Source organism: Spodoptera frugiperda, chromosome 25, assembly GCF_023101765.2.
Source record: "Spodoptera frugiperda isolate SF20-4 chromosome 25, AGI-APGP_CSIRO_Sfru_2.0, whole genome shotgun sequence".
Lineage (NCBI taxonomy): Eukaryota > Metazoa > Arthropoda > Insecta > Lepidoptera > Noctuidae > Spodoptera > Spodoptera frugiperda.
In genome coordinates this window covers 3,896,079-3,913,218 of record NC_064236.1, presented here as the reverse complement: position 1 = coordinate 3,913,218, position 17,140 = coordinate 3,896,079, and the positions used below count along the sequence as shown (strand labels likewise).

General features: G+C 33.8%; 1 protein-coding gene and 2 long non-coding RNA genes across 7 annotated transcripts in view; 2 read left to right on the top strand and 1 right to left on the bottom strand.

Annotated features, from left to right (window-relative positions):
• The window catches only part of LOC126912419 (uncharacterized), a 217,829-nt gene that overhangs the window by 36,937 nt on the left and 163,752 nt on the right, over window positions 1-17,140 (top strand). The window lies entirely within an intron of this gene.
• LOC118265250 (GRB10-interacting GYF protein 2) overlaps window positions 1-17,140 on the top strand; it is a 37,388-nt gene that overhangs the window by 13,112 nt on the left and 7,136 nt on the right. For 4 of the 5 annotated variants that reach the window (XM_050704336.1, XM_050704334.1, XM_050704335.1 and 1 more), the window contains 9 exons: window positions 9,346-9,645; window positions 9,753-9,995; window positions 11,235-11,315; window positions 11,656-11,768; window positions 12,134-12,206; window positions 13,195-13,422; window positions 14,112-14,192; window positions 14,510-14,639; window positions 15,274-15,462. In XM_050704336.1, coding sequence (XP_050560293.1) covers window positions 9,346-9,645; window positions 9,753-9,995; window positions 11,235-11,315; window positions 11,656-11,768; window positions 12,134-12,206; window positions 13,195-13,422; window positions 14,112-14,192; window positions 14,510-14,639; window positions 15,274-15,462 — 1,438 coding nt within the window. The remainder of the gene's footprint in view (window positions 1-9,345; window positions 9,646-9,752; window positions 9,996-11,234; window positions 11,316-11,655; window positions 11,769-12,133; window positions 12,207-13,194; window positions 13,423-14,111; window positions 14,193-14,509; window positions 14,640-15,273; window positions 15,463-17,140) is intronic. The other variant, XM_050704337.1, reaches the window with a different exon arrangement.
• Window positions 7,136-10,145, bottom strand: LOC118265279 (uncharacterized). Its single transcript, XR_004782736.2, has 3 exons — window positions 10,011-10,145; window positions 9,377-9,552; window positions 7,136-7,634 (listed from the first exon to the last, which is right to left on the bottom strand). It is a non-coding gene; the product is annotated as an uncharacterized LOC118265279 (long non-coding RNA).

Here is a 17,140-nt window from a genome sequence, read left to right as displayed (position 1 = left end):
AGCCCCTTAATGCCCCCTGAAAAAATAACACTCTGTATTAGTATGTATAATAAGTACTACACTAATAGATTTTAACGTATATAGAAGATATCACTTTCATGATTCCTTAAAATGCTTAAAGCGCTTTTTAAGTAATATTTTAATTTTGCATTGTATTTAGACCACAATCACGGGAGTTTAAAGTGAACTGTTACGTTTTTAAACATTAACACAAAGTGATTTTTTTCCTGCAATTTAAGAAAGAGCAATGACATATTAATGTACATTTTTATGTATGCATTTTTATTTATTTTGTAAATCTTCAATTTTGTTGCTAGTTTTGGTAATATAATGTCATTGTTTATTCTAAAATTGCAGAATTACTACAATATAATAATTAGTAAATTAATGATAATATTTGAGTATGATAAGGGTCATTTCCATTTTTATTTTTTACAATATAAAAAGCTTAATCAAAGATTTGGTTGTATATTCTTGTGACAGCAGTAACAGTGCTTGCTTTTATCTTAGAATATGATAATTCTATGCAATAATGTATACTATCTTAAGATCAAAGATCTGTGATTGATCTGTGCAGAAATTGATCCAAATTGATCTGAAAAAATTAAGAAGTTAAAACAAGTATTACTGGTTGACCACAAATTGACACTTGATATTGTGGGCTTAAATGGTTTGTGAAAAAAAATAACTCTTGCATTTGAACTTATCGATAAGTATATAAACTCCATTCTTAATGAGGATGATCCATATCAAGTAATATTATTTTCTATTTAAAATATAAACAGTTTACAACACGTTGTGTTAATGTTTTTCTTTTTGTTTTGCGTTACAAGTAAATAGACGATTTAGTATTTTCGAGATATATTTTACTTATATTGTCGTACTATGAAATACACTCACTCATAAGGGTATTTACACTTCATCGCGCGCGTTTTGAGTTTCCAGCGTCAACAGGTACGTAGATGCTAGCAATCAATTTATGGCTATAAAGACAATCGAGGTGATGGATTATGTATTGATTACAACGCGTTGTGGAGGCCACACATACTTTATATGACATTTGCGCACTTAACTCATACATAGGTAATTAAGTTTAGGAACACAAATCTCAATGAAATTAATAATTAGACCTACTCCTGTTACACAAGGTAAAGATACCAATACTTACTTTAATCTGTTGTTATTATTATTAGTTAACTAATGAACACTTAGTTGTTACTCGAAAATTACTTGATTTTGTTTGTAAATTTACACTTTATAGAGAAGAAAAAAAGAAAGGATATCCTTCCAATATATGATCACGAAATACAATTATAACATGATATAAGTAATATTAATATATAATATAACATCAAATTAACATAACATAATATAATTATAACACAATGTCAATAAAATCAACATAATGACTTTAATATTCGAAGCAACTGTAGCGTGATCAAACAAACGCTACCTACTATTAAATGAAATCATCCTGGCATAAATCCCCAGTAACTGATATTTTCCTGAACGCCTTCAGCAGAGAACATGCGACAGCCTCTTGTATCTCTAATGGCTATATTCGAGGGCCCATAACAAAAGCAACACAGACTGTAGTCCAGGTGAGGCCTCTAATGCCGTTTAAGACAATATGCGCAAATTCAACTGCGCATTCACATCTCCATATAAATCCGAGCTCTAGTAATTATCGAAAGGTGTTCTATAGCGTGAACTGACATCAATTCATCACACAGTGTATTACAAATTATACAATATTAGTATGTTAATTATTGTTTGTGTATTATGTATACAATGTGATAGGCGTGGGACTTCTAACCCGTTAAGGCTGAGTACTACATCTAATTTTATCGACAAAAAAAATAATATGGGGGTTGAACCCCTAATTGAAAATATAGGAAAATAGTGATTTTTTCGGTAAGAATAATTCACAAATGATTTTTTTTCTCACCAAAACATTATCAAACATATGAAAAAAGTAATGAATTAGTTAGCCAAGGTTATTAGCTACCGTTTGTCGTCTTTTTTTGTTTCTACGACGCATACAACCTTTGATATCAAAAAAAGTAAAAAAAAATATTAAAATAGCCATAATTTTTAGGGGGAGGGGATTCGACCCCTTCGACCCAGGACTTTTGTCGATAAAATTAGATGTAGTATTCAGCCTTAACGGGTTAGAAGTCTCGCACCTATCACATTGTATATGTGGAATATGTGACGTCCTACACTATTACTGAAACTTCACAAATTAAGTATTTCTTGTATATGTGGCATATTCTTATGTGACGTCCTTAAGTATTACTGAAACTCACACGAAGTACATAGGTACAAAGCGGAATGCATGGTAATACAGACGTTGTGTATGTCATGGTTCCTTAGTCGTCGTTATCTATGTAAATTATAGATTATTTTGAGTTTTATTCTTTTAAAATGTCTCAATGCAATTGGTCAATTGTTTTAATTGATAGCCAACGAACGGCTTGGTGGATGTTTTTTATTTATTATGGGGATACGTTAGGTATATTTAAAACCACAAATAATTGAAAGTAGTTTATTTATGGGATGCGTGCGCTTAGCTATTGTGCCAATTGACATTCATTACTGAGAATATATCACAAAAGATAATGATGGACACATGTTCGTTTCGTAATCTTGTTTGATTTGATATGTAAGATAATAAATAAGGTCGCCTTGGTGGGTGACCTTCAACGGTTTTTGAGCAGTTTAGTTTGTTTGATATGCACTAAACAAAGGCAATGTATAACGGATAAGAAAACAACAATTAGCCTGCATAGCTATTAACTTGTAATCCGCAGACTAATCAATTTAGCTCTTGTCTACTTGTAGAGTAGAAAACTAAATTGTATGGGATTGACGTAAATTTTGACACTTGTTAGTGTCATCCCCATACATTGAGTTTTCTACTCTCTTTGTAGACAAGCCTTAAAGTGGTATTTGGCGAGACGCTCAAGAGTGACTAGGAGTGATAGAGTATTTTCATACAAAAGCCAAAAAAATTAAATAAGTTTGTGATATAAGATTTACGGCTCTATTTAGACAAGCGGAAAGGATGATACAACTTATAGTCCTTCATCAATATAAGATTAAACTCGAAATATATTTTCACATTTACCAAGCAGAAATATATTTTCAGAACGAATTGTGATCTTATAACAAGCTTATTCCGGATCTCTGATTCTCTCTATTTCGTACACTTGGCTGCGGCACAACATGTCGCGGGTGCAATTCCCAAACCGTACAATTCTTTGTGTGATCGACAAATAGATACCCGGCACTCTGGGTGTGATGTGTTTGTGTATATTTGTAAAAATATCCACGTCACAGGAGAAAATGTTGGGAGCTATATCATGAACTTTATGGACATGGACGTGTATTTTAATTATTTAAGTACTTTATTGTATCATAATTATAATATAACTAGCCTTTTCCCGCGGCTTTGCTCGCGTGGAATGATTCTATAAAACAAAATTTCGATCTCTATTTTACTCGTAAAATTTTTCCAAAATTCCTGATACACGTCATTGTTTTGCGTCAATAATCGAAATGCAAAACTCAATTTTGCATACAAACTTGCAACTCCTATTTTGACTCCTTAGAAGTGAATTTTTTTTAATCCTTTCATATTGGGTGCCTACATATATAAAATGAAAAAAATAAGGTTGGTAGCATCCGAGATAGTACGCACGATGACGATGAGATAGTCAGTCAGGATATGTTATTTTATGAGTACATATAGATTTTCTGAGTAAAGGAATAATGTAAACAAGGAATAGGAAGGAAATGTAGGTAAGTACAAGTACACATCATTAGTAATGCTAAATAATACAAAGGGGGCAGTAATTTTTTTTTGTTTAAGGTTTGTGTGACGACAACGAAATTCGGTAACTTTGTTCCAAGGGAAAATTAAGCCATTTATGGGACTAAATAGAAGCCTGGGAAGAAATAAAACCACGGCACGATCGACTATTGATTTCTACTTCATGTTCTGCACACGTAATAATTAAGCAGTCATGCGGAAGATTGTTATGATAACTTATTATTAAATATGTATTTCTTATAATCAAGTGATATACGCACATGTGCATTTAAGAAAGTATTTTTATACTGAAGTAAGCTACGATAGTAACAATTATTTAAAGTAGTCGTTCATGATTCCACTTTACCATCGTATTGTTAAAATACGTTTATGAGTTAAGTGAGCCCTGTGGTTTTCAGGCGCTAAAAAAAAGTGAAGAGGATTTAATAAAATTCTAAATAAGAAGAAAGAAGAAAAACGTCGTAAAATCGATTCAGTGTTATGAAGAGAGTATGACTAGTAGAACGCAATGCACATATGAAACAATAGTTTTAGTAAAATATGAATTTTGTCAACATATTATGGAAAATTTAGACGTGATAGCTTAGCACTTGTTTGAGGATTATCCATCCTTTGCACAGTTCTTTAAGAAGGTATTAACTTTTTTATTTTGTAATGCAGTGTTATTTTTTTTACCAAACTTATTCCTTACTTAAGTTGGTGTTCAAATATTGGTAATTTACTTGATATATAATTTTCAGCCTTAATTTAAAATAGGGGTAGAAGTACGAGCATTCATAGTGTTTCGAACCTTATCCAGTCATAGGCTTTCTTTCAGATGTACCAAAAATATTTGAATATATTTAAATAACACTGCTACAGGTAGAAAACAATTCCTATAACTATATGTACCTATAGTTATGTCCTAAATTTAAAATTACATAATCTGATACTGGTCACACTTTTGGTATAATTATTGATTATTGAAAAGTTAAATCATTTGTTATAGGGCCCTATTGCGAGTTTGTTTGTATTCATTATTGATTTTATAGTTAGTAGGTTAGCTGTTACAATGTTATGTCCATTAACGATTTAATCGTAATGGCTGTAAGTACATACGCTATGTAGGATGTTAATTAAAATAAGGGTTTAATGGCGTGTGATTTTCAACCTGCAGGGTTGGTCTGTTAGCTTAAAGATCTGATTAGCATTTAATCATTTTGATTCTATTACTATTACTATTTACTTATTACTTTAGGTTGTTGTTCTCGATTCTTGTCCCAAGACATTGTAAGAAGATATGGCACACTATAAGATTTGTTACATTCAATTATGATATTATTTTTTTTGAATTAAATTGATGATTGGACATTTGATGACGTCACAGACGAATATAATACTAGGTCTCATTTATTTTTTTAATTGTAATGATTGTTACTGATTATAGTTCAGTAATTTGGTTGGTTTAATTGGGTTCTTATCTGGGAATGTTAATAATTGGCAATTTTGTAGATTTTGGTGTGCAAAGAGCATATTAAAACTTTCTGATTTATAACATTTTGAAATTGCAATGTGTGTCGTTCGCACTGCCGTCTAAAAACAATTGCGAGAAATAACAGTTTTAGGCGCACACAAAATAGGAATAAATAAATCTAATCAAAATCTACTTTGCCAATTTTCAACATCCCGGAAATCTTTCCAACCCCGATATTTCCTACCAAATTACCGAATTAAGTTATATAAAATTACAAATTCTATTCTTCTTTGATTCTATTTAAAATTAATTACTGAAGTATGTATTTGCTTTCATAGGTTTTTTGTTTATTATTTAAAACTTAGAACACTCTAAACAATTGATTTAATAGAGCATGCTTTGCTCGAGTTGATTAATACTGAGTTTTATATAACAATCAAAGATTTCTAAATGGCCTGACCGACTAAGTATGGTGAGTATATAAAGGAAATAGAAGGCCTGCTTCTCTTAACATAAGCATATTAGTACATAACCTTCGATTCACACTGTGTTGAGCTCACCACACTCACCCGGCTAGACCCATTCTTTATCTTTTCCATTTTCATAGAATTTAATATAAATGTAATACAAATTAGATTTAATATTTAGTTATTTACGTCTGTAACTATATCTTTATAATTTTATTCTTCTGTAAGTGTATATGTCACTGAACTTCTCTTAAACGACTGGACCGATTTTGATGAAATTTTCTGTTTGTGTTCAAGGGGATTTGAGAATGGTTTAGATTCACAATTTTGTCCGCTGGACAATGTTTTTTTTAATAATTTTTTAATTTATTAGTAGTTGTTGATTTTGGAATGTTTTATATTGGATCCGACAAATTTTCAAATTAAATACGTGTAGACAGGACAACGTTCTGTCGGGTCCGCTAGTTTCTGTATAAGTTTATCTATGTAGGCTGGTTTTCAAGGAAGACTGATAAGTGAATAGGAATGAGATATGTCAGATGTGGCCAATGTCAAAAAAAACGGCTGTGCTTCGTTGTAAAATTCTTGTTACCAAATACCTATTGCTTATGTTTTCTAGTTAAGTCTATTGTAACATTTCCTTGTGTGACGAGTGGTCTAAGAATTGTGGAAATTATATAATATCCGCCTTGTGTTAATTGATTGTCTTTGTTATTTTACCACGTATAACCTTTCTGCTACACCAGTTAACGTTTCATTAATATACATACTAAAATATATACATAACAAAATCAGATACTACATGAAATAATCGAATTTTGAAAGCCTAATGACTCCTATTGCCTAAACAGTATATGTTTATTAGTCTATCGAGTCTACTCAATCATAATGATTTATTAAACGTATGTTTACCAATACATACGTTTGCATGATTAGGCTTACCATTAGGTCACTGAAAAGGAGATTTAATACTGTAATTTTCTTGCAAAGTCTTTACGCAAGTTGAAAAAGAAGATTTTTTCAACGGTAAACCGTTTTGTACAAAGAAAGATTTTCATTGTGATAGAAAGAATATAATTTAGATATGTCAGTTTTGTTTGCAAATAAGTGACTAATTGCTGGTCAGCCTCAAGTTGTGCGCTTGCGCCTACACTACTTAATTGTTTATAGGTCTTTCTATCAATTATCAAAAGCAAGAAGACATTTTCCGAAAAAAAGTTTAATAATAATATTAGCACTGTGCATTAGGGCCGGTGCTCACTGCCGGCACGACATTGGTGCTGCGGCATCCTGCAGCATGCCATGGTATCTAGTGGCATGCTGTGGCATTTTGCTGAAAGCCCAGGCACTCTGCATTCTTCACTTATAGGGTGTTGATGTGAAGTGATGTTACAAATAGACAATTATTGAATACTATCTACTTGTAAATTTTCACCATTACAAATATTTTTGCAAAACTCATCCCCTTGAACTTTAGTACTGCGCTTGAGCTCTCGTGGCGGTGCTTGCTAAATTGTCCAATTGAAGTATGTATTACTTTTATTTTTATTATTGTCTTGGTGCTGGTAGATTTGATATTTTTTATTACTTTTTCTGTTTTAAATCTGTGATAAAGTAAGGTTTTAGAACTGTTTTCAAAGGACGTTTGTAATAATCTTGTTTGAATGTACGCTTAATATTTAACAAACACAAAAATTCTATTCTATTTTTGTTAGTGGCACATAGACCCGATATTGATTATTCTGCCAATGTCGAAAGTAAATTGGAATAGCAAGAGTGAGCAGAATTACGATTCAAGAAACTAAAAATATAATAACTGCATGGTGCATAAGACTCTCCCATTGATAGATACTGTTAAACTTGTTGGGATAGTGCTGGACTGAAACAAAAAAAAAAAAACAATTATTATAATTGTACTATAAAAGTATACAAAACTATACTATACTTTTCGATGAGGTTGAAACATAGGTGAAATATGAGATGTTTATACATTTGGCCAGTATCTAATAATAGTGTTGGAAATGGAAAGTGCGCAATTACATTTTTCCTATTTTCTCAGTGAAAATATCATGTGTTAAATCGGTGATGGGTGATTATAAGTTGTACAATAGATTTTATAAGTGTGTTGTCCTTGGCTATTTGTGGATTCAATTTTGGGATTTCGCTTTGTTGTGTTGTCCGCCTTTGTTTATGTAATTGTTACGAGCAATAGGAAGTTTATGACCATTTCGGGATCTGCGAAACTGATCTTTGAACGCAATCAATTTGCTGAAACAAAAGTATCAAAAATCACGTCTGTTTACACCTAACTCTTTTCAGCTCCAGACGTCGGAATACATGATAATCTATTCTTTACATATCTTGTGAATTTTAAATGAGATACATTATAAAACCTACGTACTCGTTGCTCGTTCGATGCGGGCATTAAATAAAAACTACCTATAAATCCAGACTGAAAATCAAGCTTAGAAGGATCTGGGTTCCTGATAGGATAATAGTTGTGATCTAGTTACGACTGTACATAGTAGAATATACTATATAGAGGATGATCTTCCAATCTAAGAAGTCGATTGAATAATACTCTACGTTAGAAGTACAATACTTAATAGGATGCACTCAGTTATCCAATTGTGTGCAACTAGATATAAATAGCGATCCTCCACTGTACATTGTACGCGGCCTACTTTTCGCGAATCTTCTCTGTTAAATGGTATGCATGTGTCTCGGATGACTTTTGTTTTTGGGGTGTCAATTTTAGTTTATAATTTCGCTACCGTATTTAATATTTCCAATAAATTTAGGAAATGATTATACTGTTTCGCTTTTCGGATCCGCTAAATGAAAACTAGAAAAATAGGGGTTGAAATGGAAACTCAAAACAGTTTTATATCTTAAAATGCTTGTAGTTAAATAGAATAGTGTTGGCGAACGTATACACTGGGTGTAAGAAATGTTTACTTGAAGAGGTGTACAGTTCACAAATCATTCATTACATTACCCACACACAAAAATTGTAGTACCGGTTACACTCAGCTTAGAATACAAACTTCATAAAATGCATACCACTCGCAAATTGGTACTAATATCTCAAACAATCAGCTTTTCGAACAGTGCTTTACTTTTCAAAATAACAACGTAATAAATAACAATTATGAATTTGCGAGCGGTAAACATTTTATATGTTGAACTGAGCTCAAACGAAATTCAATAACAATATGCATTCAGATTGATAAGTAACAACAAAGCAGTAAAGAAATGGAGTGGTCACTTGCCATCGATAAGGTCAAACGACGTCAATTGTAACGGCGACATGAGTAATTAACTGCAGCTTTACCGCTCGCAATCTTGCAAATTGACCCTCTCTTTATTTACTACATATTCATCTCGTTATGTTTCGTACATAATGATGATGACACAACGCTAATATATCGCAAACATGTTAGTTGTTCCATAGCTAATGCCTCTAAGTACAATAATGAATAATTAAGAAACAAAATACTCTCTACACCATAATTTAAAATATACCTGTAATGGGATTAGAAAACCCTTATGAAAAACAGTTATGTATGAAGTTTGCCAATATATTTCAGCCCTCAGCCATCAATTCAAATTCTCTCCTACCGGAGGAGATTGCCAAGGAGATGAAGACAGAAGATCAGATCCTGGCGCAGCTGCGTGCCACGCAGAACATGGGCCCGCCGCCGTCGCAGCCGTTCATGAATGAGCTGCAGGGTCCCGCTCCGCCCACCGCCAGCGCCGAAGACTGCTTCCCTCCAAACGTCAGTGCGACTCCCAACCTGGAGGAATTGCATAAGCTCATTCAGAAGGAGACATTGACAGGCCAGGCCCCAGTCAACAACGTGCCTGAACCTGAGATCATTGAGCAACAGGTTAATATCTTACTCAATCATGTCCTACAAATCTTTTAAAATGAGATCTTTTTTCTACAATTACTTTTTTGCAATGATTATTAATTAAACGTATGTAATGTTTCCAGCCTCCGGTGGCGAAGCCTGTGAAACTGGAGCACAGTGTGAGCGACTCGAGCGTCATCATTGTGAAGCCGGTAACTCAGAAGAACGGTGCTGACCCGAAACAGCAGAAGCAGGCTAAGGAGGCCGACAAGACCGCAAAGAACAAGGAGAATAACAACACGAAGAATAAGAATAAGAAAGCTAAAGAGGAAAAGAAAGATGAAGTCGATAATAAAGTGAAGGAGGAGGAAGCTGCCAAGGTCGAGGTGAGACATTGTTACCTTATTTGTACGTTTCTCGAGTGCACTATCCGTGTTCTGATCGGTTTCGCGTGCTAGGAGAGATCTGGTCCGGCCACGTCGTACAATCTTTGCACCGTAACGTCTGTAATTCGGTCCTAAAATCGTTATTAAATTCAGAATCTACAATGAGTCGCAGTAGTCGTAGTTTTGTCTATAATTTAATGGTCTTAAATGAAAACCGAATGCTTTACAATGCACAGTTATTTACAACAATAACTATCAGGAAATATACAAAACAATAAAATAAAAAAATTTTAAACGCAAATATTAATTAATTTAATATCATTGACACTGAAAAGATTTGGATGATTTGAGCAACTTATGTAAAATTCCAGAAATAGAGTACTCGTTGTAAACGGACCAAATGTAAACACTACTGAGTATTTCATCTTGGGCTTTACGTAGGCGTGGGTTATAGTCACTATTTCGGTAACGGCTTACGTGGTTTAATGTTACTTTAAAAGAACGCACAGGCATAGGCAACAATTAGGACATACACAATCAAACAAAATCACTTCATGAATAAAAATAAACGTCACATACATATTGTGATGTTAAACAAAATGTTGTATTTACGATTTCAATTTGTAATCATTAACAATAACAATAGTCACTCATACAAATTCAATAAAATAAACGCGTATTTAATAATATTCAATTTACTCACATCGATGTAGCTGGTCGTTATTTGCAAGCCGGGTTCCTCGATGAATCTGTCGAACAAATTGATGGTCGACCTAAGGTCAGGTGGCGGGCGCATCGAGAGCCTTGCAATATACAGCCAATTTAGACTCGAAAGTGAATCAGTCAGTCTTAGGACGCCTTGCGAAGGACCGGCGTTAAGGATCGATGCGACTAACTGTAAGCGTCGCTTTTTCAATCACTCTGTATTTAGTTTCTGGTGAAACGATTACTTATATCAATTTTAATGGAAATTAAGAAAAATTGTTGTTCTAAAATTCACTAATTAGGCAAAACAATAGTGCAGTTATGATAAGTGGAGAAGTCCACACTTAATTGCTACATTGATTTCTATTGATCAATATGCATTCTTTTAATTAATCTAATAATATTGTGACGTTGGAATATGATTTGACATTAGTGTGCAATCGTGTCGTCCTGTCGTTCGTACACTTTATGTGCATAATGTTTAAAGGCTTTAACAAAACATTTTTAAGTGATTAACACGAAATGTTTTAACAGAAAAGATCACAGGAACCATCGCCGTCCAAGAGCAAGAAAGAAGAAAAATCCAATAAGAAAGACATTGAAAAAGAGAAGAAGGTAAATTCATTTTGTATTTAAATCTGTAACTTTGCTTCACCAACCAATTTATAGTAGAGCAAAGTTACCACATTGACTTTGCTTGAAGTACATAATGCTACAGTATTCTACACAGCTCTTGTACCTTACAGGCTCGTTGTAATCATACTACAGCCATGCATTATGCAATATAGCTACTTTTGTTTTGTAATAGCAGTATGTTGAGCATAGATTTGTTTGTTTAAGTATATAAAGTCAGTGGCAGCCGCTTGGCTTTGTATTTTGAGTACAGCTTCATGTTTCTCACTGATACTTGTGTTCGATGTTTGTTGATTATGTTTCTTTCGTGTGTGTTGTATAGGAGTGGATCAAGGAAGGCTTCACTATTGTGAAGGGAGCGGAAAAGAGCTCAAATAAGGATAGTAAGAAAAAGGCGGAGGAAGCGCGCGCTGCTGAAGAGGCTGAGCGTAAGAGGTGAGTAGAAATGTCCTTCATGAGAAATTAGCACAGTAACATATCAATAAAGTATCGTACATTTGGAGTATTACTATACACTTACTACTAGGGACTAGGAACAAAGACACTAGCATAGATGCCGTGCTTTCTACTCAAACTATCTGTGCTTTCAAGTAATTGTGAGCTTCAGCAAATACACTACAAAATATCACCGTGCAAGCAAATACAAGTAGATATCTAGAAACACTCGCAATGTAAAGAATTTTACGTGTGTAATTGTACAAAGGAAAAAGTATCTTATGTTAATCACGAGTCCTTTGGTAAATATAAGTCACTGTTTAAATAAATTAAGTGGTTTTATGTGGATGTTTGTGTTTTCCCAGGAAAGAGGAAGAGAAATTAGCTTCAGAGGAAGAAAAGAAGAGAAAGCAGTTGGAAACGGCTAAGAAGCAGCAGGTGCGTGATTCTTATAAACATAATTTGTATTTTATGTATCGATCGTTCCTTTAGTACAGAATATTCGGTGTTACTTCACTTTTAGTCCGTTTATAAGACTTGATAGAAGCGAAAGGGAAACTTGTAAATAATAATACCAATCTTTGCTGTGAAGGGTTGTACCAACGATACTTGTTGCGAAATCGTAACTTTTGATTATATTACATACTAGCTACTTCCGCGCGGTTTCACCCGCTCTGCTTGGCTCCTATTGGTCATAGCGTGATGTTTTATAGCCTATAGCCTTCCTCGATAAATACTCTATTGAACACAAAAAGAATTATTCAAATCGGACCAGTAGTTCTGGAGATTAGCGCGTTCAAACAAACAAACAAACAAACAATCAAACAAACAAACTCTTCAGCTTTATAATATTATATATAGTATAGATTTGAATGAGCAGTATTTTATTAGCAGGTTTTGTTTTGAACACCTCCATTAATTATATCACCAAAAGGATTTTGGAAGTAACTTACTAATGAAACGTAATGCCTGCCCTTGTTTAAGTTGACATCAAAGTTCGATGTTAGCTCCGCCATTATTTAAGAATATGAGAAATATTGGTCACATTCAAAAATTTGTCATTTGTTTCTGTATAAAGAAAAACGGACTATAAGTATTTATATCATTTCATATCTGATTTTAAATCAAACTGATGAAATTTTATTCAAAAATCTGTTTACTGACATAACACAAATCATTATTACATTATATTGATTATCTTTCGACAATTTCAGTTTAGTAAACTTAATGGCTGCTATTAGAAATAAGCATATGCCTAGTGTATTATTGTATTACATACAGGTAGACGCTATGTCACTAAGTATAAACAAATGGAGTGATTTGTCATCCAACTATATATGATACAAAAAATTGATATGGGAATATCGCTCCAATTTGTTTGTAACTTAGTGTATGAACGCTGTGTTTTACGGCGGTATGGTTACAGGAACAGCAAGCGCAGCAACAACAGCGTCAGGCGTCCGAGTCCGTTATAAAGAAGGCACCGTGGTCCTCGGTCACTAGCCAAACCATGCAAGCCACGAACAAGGACGGGCTCACGCTCGCGGAGATACAGCGACTCGAGCGCGAGAAGAAACTAGAACAGATGAAAGAACAACAGCAAATGATGCAGATCATTGCGCAACAACAAGCCGCCGCCCTTGCCCGGGAACAGGTCGGGTTTCCACTTTCGCTTCGAGGTTGAGCTTTGTACAGAAGATTAGATATTAAGTTAACAATTTCCTAGTTTTATTAAAATTAAAATTTTCATTTAATCGATTTTTTTCCCTGTAGCTAAGTAACTCTTAGTGATAATGCTTATCGCACGATTTGTTAACCAACTGTACAGTATGTGTTAAAATATATGTACACTGCAACGTTTGAATGCGATTGTCTCCTTAAATTATCTAACTACAAGAATATAAGTCCACTTTCGTCTTATAACATACACTATATTTTATCATTACATTAATGAATTTGGGAGCAAATCACATTTAAACTTAATTTTTTATAAAGATTGCAACTTGTGTATTATATAGATAAATAACAGAGTGTGTTTTATATAAACATTCAGGGACACATTGTTATATGTTTTTCCCTTACTAACCAAGGTGCCTGTGGTATTAAATCGTATGTTGGGTGATTGGATATTTGTATTTGATGAACTTTACGTACTTAGACGGTGTAATATGACAGGCGTATGTTTATTGTGTTGGGTTGGCTTCTTTATTAACTCTATAGACCTAGTATGCGTTTACCTTTACTAACATGGTGTGTATTACGGAATCCTCGCTGTCCTCGTGTGCTGCTTGCTGCTTATATATTGATGTTCAGTGTAGCTTATTCTGTGTCTTCTTTCTATAGGAAATGCAGGCCGGACTGGGTTGGGCCAAGAAAAAGGGCAACAACAACCACACGCAGGGCCCAAGTTTAACTGAAATCCAGGTCAGTTGTTTTATATTTAATATTTATCTCTATACATTTTTTATTTCTGTTAATAATATTGCTTAAAAATGCTATAGATGTTTATATCGATCAATATAAGTATTTTATGATATTTTCAACGAAATTGATGTTGGATGTTTTAGGGCGCGACGATGGCATTGATTTGAGTTTTATATTTAAGTTGATTTTGTGTATGGAAAATAGAAGCTGACCCAATATTGACAGACTGGAATCTTAGCAGATTTTAAGTGCTGTTAAAGATAGGAATGGTTTCATAATGAGGTGGTTTCTAAGTAACTTGTTCCTTGTTAATGTAGGCGGAGACTCGCAAACAAGCCATGGCTGCAGCTGCAGCGGCTGCTGCTGCCAAGGTCGTTGAAGAGGCTGAGGCCGCCGCAGCCCCACCGCAAACCAACCACGCCCCATGGGCCAACACGCATAACGGAGGTAAGTTTCGTTCATCTTATGTGACTTCATATAATTCACTTCAAATCACTCTGAATAATTTCAATTTTAATATATTATAATATGGGTGTTCTGACAACAATAGTGTGAAGTGCACAGAATTTAAGTAATTTAAGATTCTACTTTTTTTTTTTTTTTTTTTTTATTTAGAAATAGGTTCACCAACAATTGTTTACACAATTTCAATTATAAAACACATGCTTAATGATAATATTACAGTGTAACAATCACTTATAGGTGAACACCACATGCTTAAATTAATATCAAACCAAAAGTGAAGCTAAGTTACCTAGTCATTAGCACATACTTTGATGATGATAATAGGTTCGATCGAGATAAAAACAACAATTATAAGTAAAAATTAAAATCAATAAAATATATATAAAATTTAAAACCAATAATAAGTTGCCATTATAATAAATTCCGCACCCAGTTACATTAAATAGGTACATATAAGTGGGTGAACTTGATAAAAAGAAAACAGAAAATAATAAGAATTAATTAGTTAAGAATGATTAAAAACAACAACTAGCGGTCACCCTGTAAACGACTGGTACTTGATTTTTATCGTATGAAAAGCAGCCTTAATAATAACGGTATGTATTATGCTTTTCAGTGGGTGGATTCTGGGATACCCAGCCTAAAGACAAGGGCAACGATGCTCCGAAGCCGTCTGAGTCGACCGGAGCCAAGTCTAAGAAGAAGCCGACTCTTACCACGCCACTGAAGAAGGACATGGCTCCTTCGATCGAGTTCGAGTCCTGGTGCACCAACGTGCTCTCTTCCTGGAGCTCAAAGATTGATGGTAAGTTGTCCAAGTTAAAGAATGTATTTCAATCAATCCACATAATTGTATTTTTGAGACGTCAAAATCCGCCAATGACAAGTTAAATAATTTATTTCAATTAGTTCACATGTAGGTACTTTTGAGACGTCACAATTAATTTGTCCGCCTATAAAACTAGGTGCACAATCATGACAATAATAAAATATGTCATAACTTACTATGCACCTGCAGTTTCGCCCGCGTATTCAAAACCATATTAAATTATACACAGAAATAAGAAAGAACACTTTAACATTCACACTATCTGTTAGTAAAGAGTTTATCAGTATGTACAGAGAAACAAAGTGTATTCTGCTTAAAATAAGTATGAATATGATAATTGTATTAACTGGGGAAATAAAAGGGAAGAGAATAATGAGTATCTAAATATGTCACTTGAACGAAGTCTTGAGTACAGTACCCTTAGTATGAGTTTGCTTTACGTTGAAAGAAACCGATACGGGAGTGTTTGATTGGCCTGCGCGAATAAACCAACCAATCAGAGCGCCGATCCTAAGGGTAGAGTTAATTAATACTAATATATGCATCATAGTTTCTATGTTTTAAACTATTGATAAAATTTCCGTTGTCTTTGTCTTGCGAATTTTGAAAATTACAGATTAATATGTCTATGAAATCACAAAGCTTGTTCTAAATCACACTTTCGAGAGTGTATCTATATAACGTTCAGATTTGAATGTAACAAGACATGTACGCTAGCTATTTCAATTTGAAACATAGAATAATGTTCTGCTTTGCCAAAACGCGATAGTTATCAAATCTGCTCAAATGCTTATACAACATATCTTTAATTTTGAGGATCACAAAAATGCTTTATAAGCGATAGAAAGTTGGAAATTATGCCTAGCTGCAATTTGACATTTTGCTTGCGTATGCTTTGCCTCTAGATTTTATGTTTTATAAGATGTGCAGATGAAATATTAAGACATAGTTATCTCCTCTTTACACCCACGTCTTATATTCACTAAAGATAACTCTTTACCTTATGGCAGAGTACATATTAGATGAAACATCAAGTTTTAACTAGTAAGTTAAAGCGGGCGATGTTATTGCGATAGTACTCTGGACGCTCGTGTTTTGCTGACAATTTTCTAAAACTATACTTTGCAGAGTGTGAAATAGAACTTACCCTAACCCGACTGTATTTACAAAGACTGCACCACTCATGTAATGGGTACTAACTGGCTGCTGCGCAACTTGTTGCGGGTTCAATTCCCGCCAGGCTGGGTGTAATGTGTATGTGTATTTGTCTATACTGACCCAGGAGTAACTTTATGAGAATTAATGAAAGAAACCATACGACCAGTGAGGCTGTCTTTAAACAACCTCAACGTGATGTGTAATGTTTAAGACAGCCGAGAAGTGGTTTCAAACAATAACGTGTTGAGGTCTGTGAATATAATTAGATTTTGCCTAAAAGCTAGCTAGTAGTATCTATTTACACCACTGCAAGTATCTATAAACAAAACGAACACAATACTAAACTGAACTTAATTTATAATTTAATGCGATAGAAACTGCTGGGCTCACCAAGGCTATGTTAACATTTTTAACATATAAGACCTTTTAATTCCTCAAAGATATCCAACAAATGCGAGCATATTTGAAGGAACACCGACCTTTTAAAAGTATTGCA